This window comes from Dictyostelium discoideum (assembly GCF_000004695.1).
Source record: "Dictyostelium discoideum AX4 chromosome 1 chromosome, whole genome shotgun sequence".
NCBI lineage: Eukaryota > Evosea > Eumycetozoa > Dictyosteliales > Dictyosteliaceae > Dictyostelium > Dictyostelium discoideum.
In genome coordinates this window covers 879,070-881,569 of record NC_007087.3, presented here as the reverse complement: position 1 = coordinate 881,569, position 2,500 = coordinate 879,070, and the positions used below count along the sequence as shown (strand labels likewise).

Here is a 2,500-nt window from a genome sequence, read left to right as displayed (position 1 = left end):
AATAAAATAAATAAATAAATAAATAAATGTTCAAATATCTTTATGAATTAATATTAACATGGCTAAATAAAAAGAAAAAAAAAAAAAAAAAAAGAAAATTTTTTATTTTTTATTATTATTTTTTTTTTTTTTTTTTATATTTTTTAAAAAGTTACCAACACACTCACACCACACGTCCCACACAAATGTTATAAATTAATGAAATAATGGGTTGGGGGGAGCTTTTTATTATTTAAAATATATACCAAAAAAATTAAAAAAAAAAAAAAAAAAAAAAAAGTTTTCAAATTAAATTAAATTTTGTATAAAGAAAAAAAAATTTTATTTGCGAATTTATTTGTTTATTTTTATTTGAATTTGAGTATTAATTTACTTAATATTTACATTCTTTTTTTTTTTTTTTTTTTTTTTTATTCAAATTTGAAATTTCAAAAAAAAAAAAAAAAAAAAAAAAAAAAAAAAAAATTAACAATTTTGGAATTATTGGGAAAATGAAAAAAAAAAAAAAACTATTATTTTATCTAAACAAATTCAAAATTATTGAAAAAATGAAAAAAAAAAAAAAACTCTTCCTAATATTAAAATAATCAAATTCATTTAATAAAAAAAAAATGGAAAAAGATAATTATCTTTGGAAATTGATTTGACTAATTTGAAAGATTCTGAAACTGAATCATTTTTGGAAAGTGGAGATTATTGTGATAATTGCCATTTTGAAACTAAAATATGATCTCTTAAGAGAATTTTGAAAAAGAATTTCAAAAATTAAATTCTAAGAAAATCGATTGCTAATTGGAAAGAAAGTGTACACAAAATCAGTAAGTTTTTATTTCTCAACAAGTAAGTTTTTATTACTCAATCAGAAAAGAATTAAATTATTATGTGAATTAAACAAAGATAATGTTCCACAGGAAAAAAAAGAAAATTAAAACAAAATTTGGAAATTAACAATCAATATCCATATTAATTTAAATAAATATTTTTTTACCCTTTTTTGTATATTTATTATTTTTATTTTAAAAAATAATTAAAAAAAAAAATAAAAAAATAAAAAATAAAAAAATAAAAAATAAAAAATAAAAGAGAAAATGTGATAAACAATTTAAAATTTTTGTATTTACACATTGAAATATATTTTTTATTTAATAATTTTTAGTAATTCTTTTGTTATCCAACAATGAGTAAAAATCTAAACCATTACCATTACTATTATTGCCATTATTATTATTGTTATTACTATTACTATTGTGATTATGATTTCCTCCACTACTAAAATTGTTATGATGATTTCCGCTATTATTGAAATTATAATATCCATTATTATTACTATTATTACCACTATTATTACCACTATTATTACCACTATTATTACTATTGAGGTTATAGTTTTGAATATTAGTAAAAGGGAAACCATTTGTATTTCCATTCAAATTGTGACTACTACCACTACTATGATGGTGATTATTATGATGATGGCCATTGTTATTTTGGTTACTGTTTACAAAGTTGTTATTTCCATAAAAAGAGTTATTATTATTATTATTATTATTATTATTACTACCACTACTACTACTACCATTTATATATACATTACTATAGTTATTTCCATTGTAATTATAAAATCCATTGCTATTATTGTTATTAATGTTATTGTTATTATTATTATTGTTGTTATTACTATTATTATTATTTAGGCTATTTAATTTTTTAAAAGCTGGTTGATCATCATCGTCATCATCATCATAATAATCATCATCATATTCTACATTATATTCATGTTCACTATCATTACTATTTATATGAGTCTCTTCGATGTATGTTATATTTCTATCAATGATATGTCTCTTTTTATACGGTATTGAAAGTTGAGGTTGTTGATTTTGTGGTGGAGATTGAAATTGCTGTGGAGATTGTTGTGGAGATTGTTGTTGTTGTTGTTGTTGTTGTTGTTGTTGTTGTTGTTGTTGTTGTTGTTGTTGTTGTTGTTGTTGAGTTGTAAGAAAAATTGATGGAATATTATATGAAGAAGGGGTGGTGGTGGTTGTTGCTGTATTTACACTATTATTTGAGAATGTTGGTGACAATGATGGTGAAAGATCAATTTGATCATCTGTATTAATTGTTGAATTCCCATTTATATTATTATTATTACTATTATTATTATGATTGTTATTATTATTATTATTATTATTATTATTATTATTATTATTATTATTATTATTATTATTATTATTATTATTATTATTATTATGATTATTACTATTATTATTGTTATTATTATTATTATTATTACTATGCCACCTACATTTTCCAATAATTTGACAAGAACCTACTCCACCACCAACAATCTTTGTAATTGCACCACATACTGGACCAACTGCTAATCTCTTTTTATTTTTTATATATTGTTGAGTATTATTTGTACTATTTCCATTAACTATAATATTATTATTATTATTATTCCCTGTTGCTGTTGAGATCCCAAAGAAATTATCCATAA

General features: G+C 20.0%; 1 protein-coding gene across 1 annotated transcript in view; it reads right to left on the bottom strand.

Annotated features, from left to right (window-relative positions):
* Positions 1-1,142: 1,142 nt before the first annotated feature.
* Positions 1,143-2,500, bottom strand: part of DDB_G0267798 (hypothetical protein) — a gene marked incomplete at both ends in the record, with an annotated part of 3,168 nt that continues 1,810 nt past the window's right edge. The window contains one exon of the mRNA XM_642226.1: positions 1,143-2,500. This exon is cut by the window's right edge and continues 1,810 nt beyond it. Within this exon, the coding sequence (XP_647318.1) occupies positions 1,143-2,500 (1,358 nt within the window).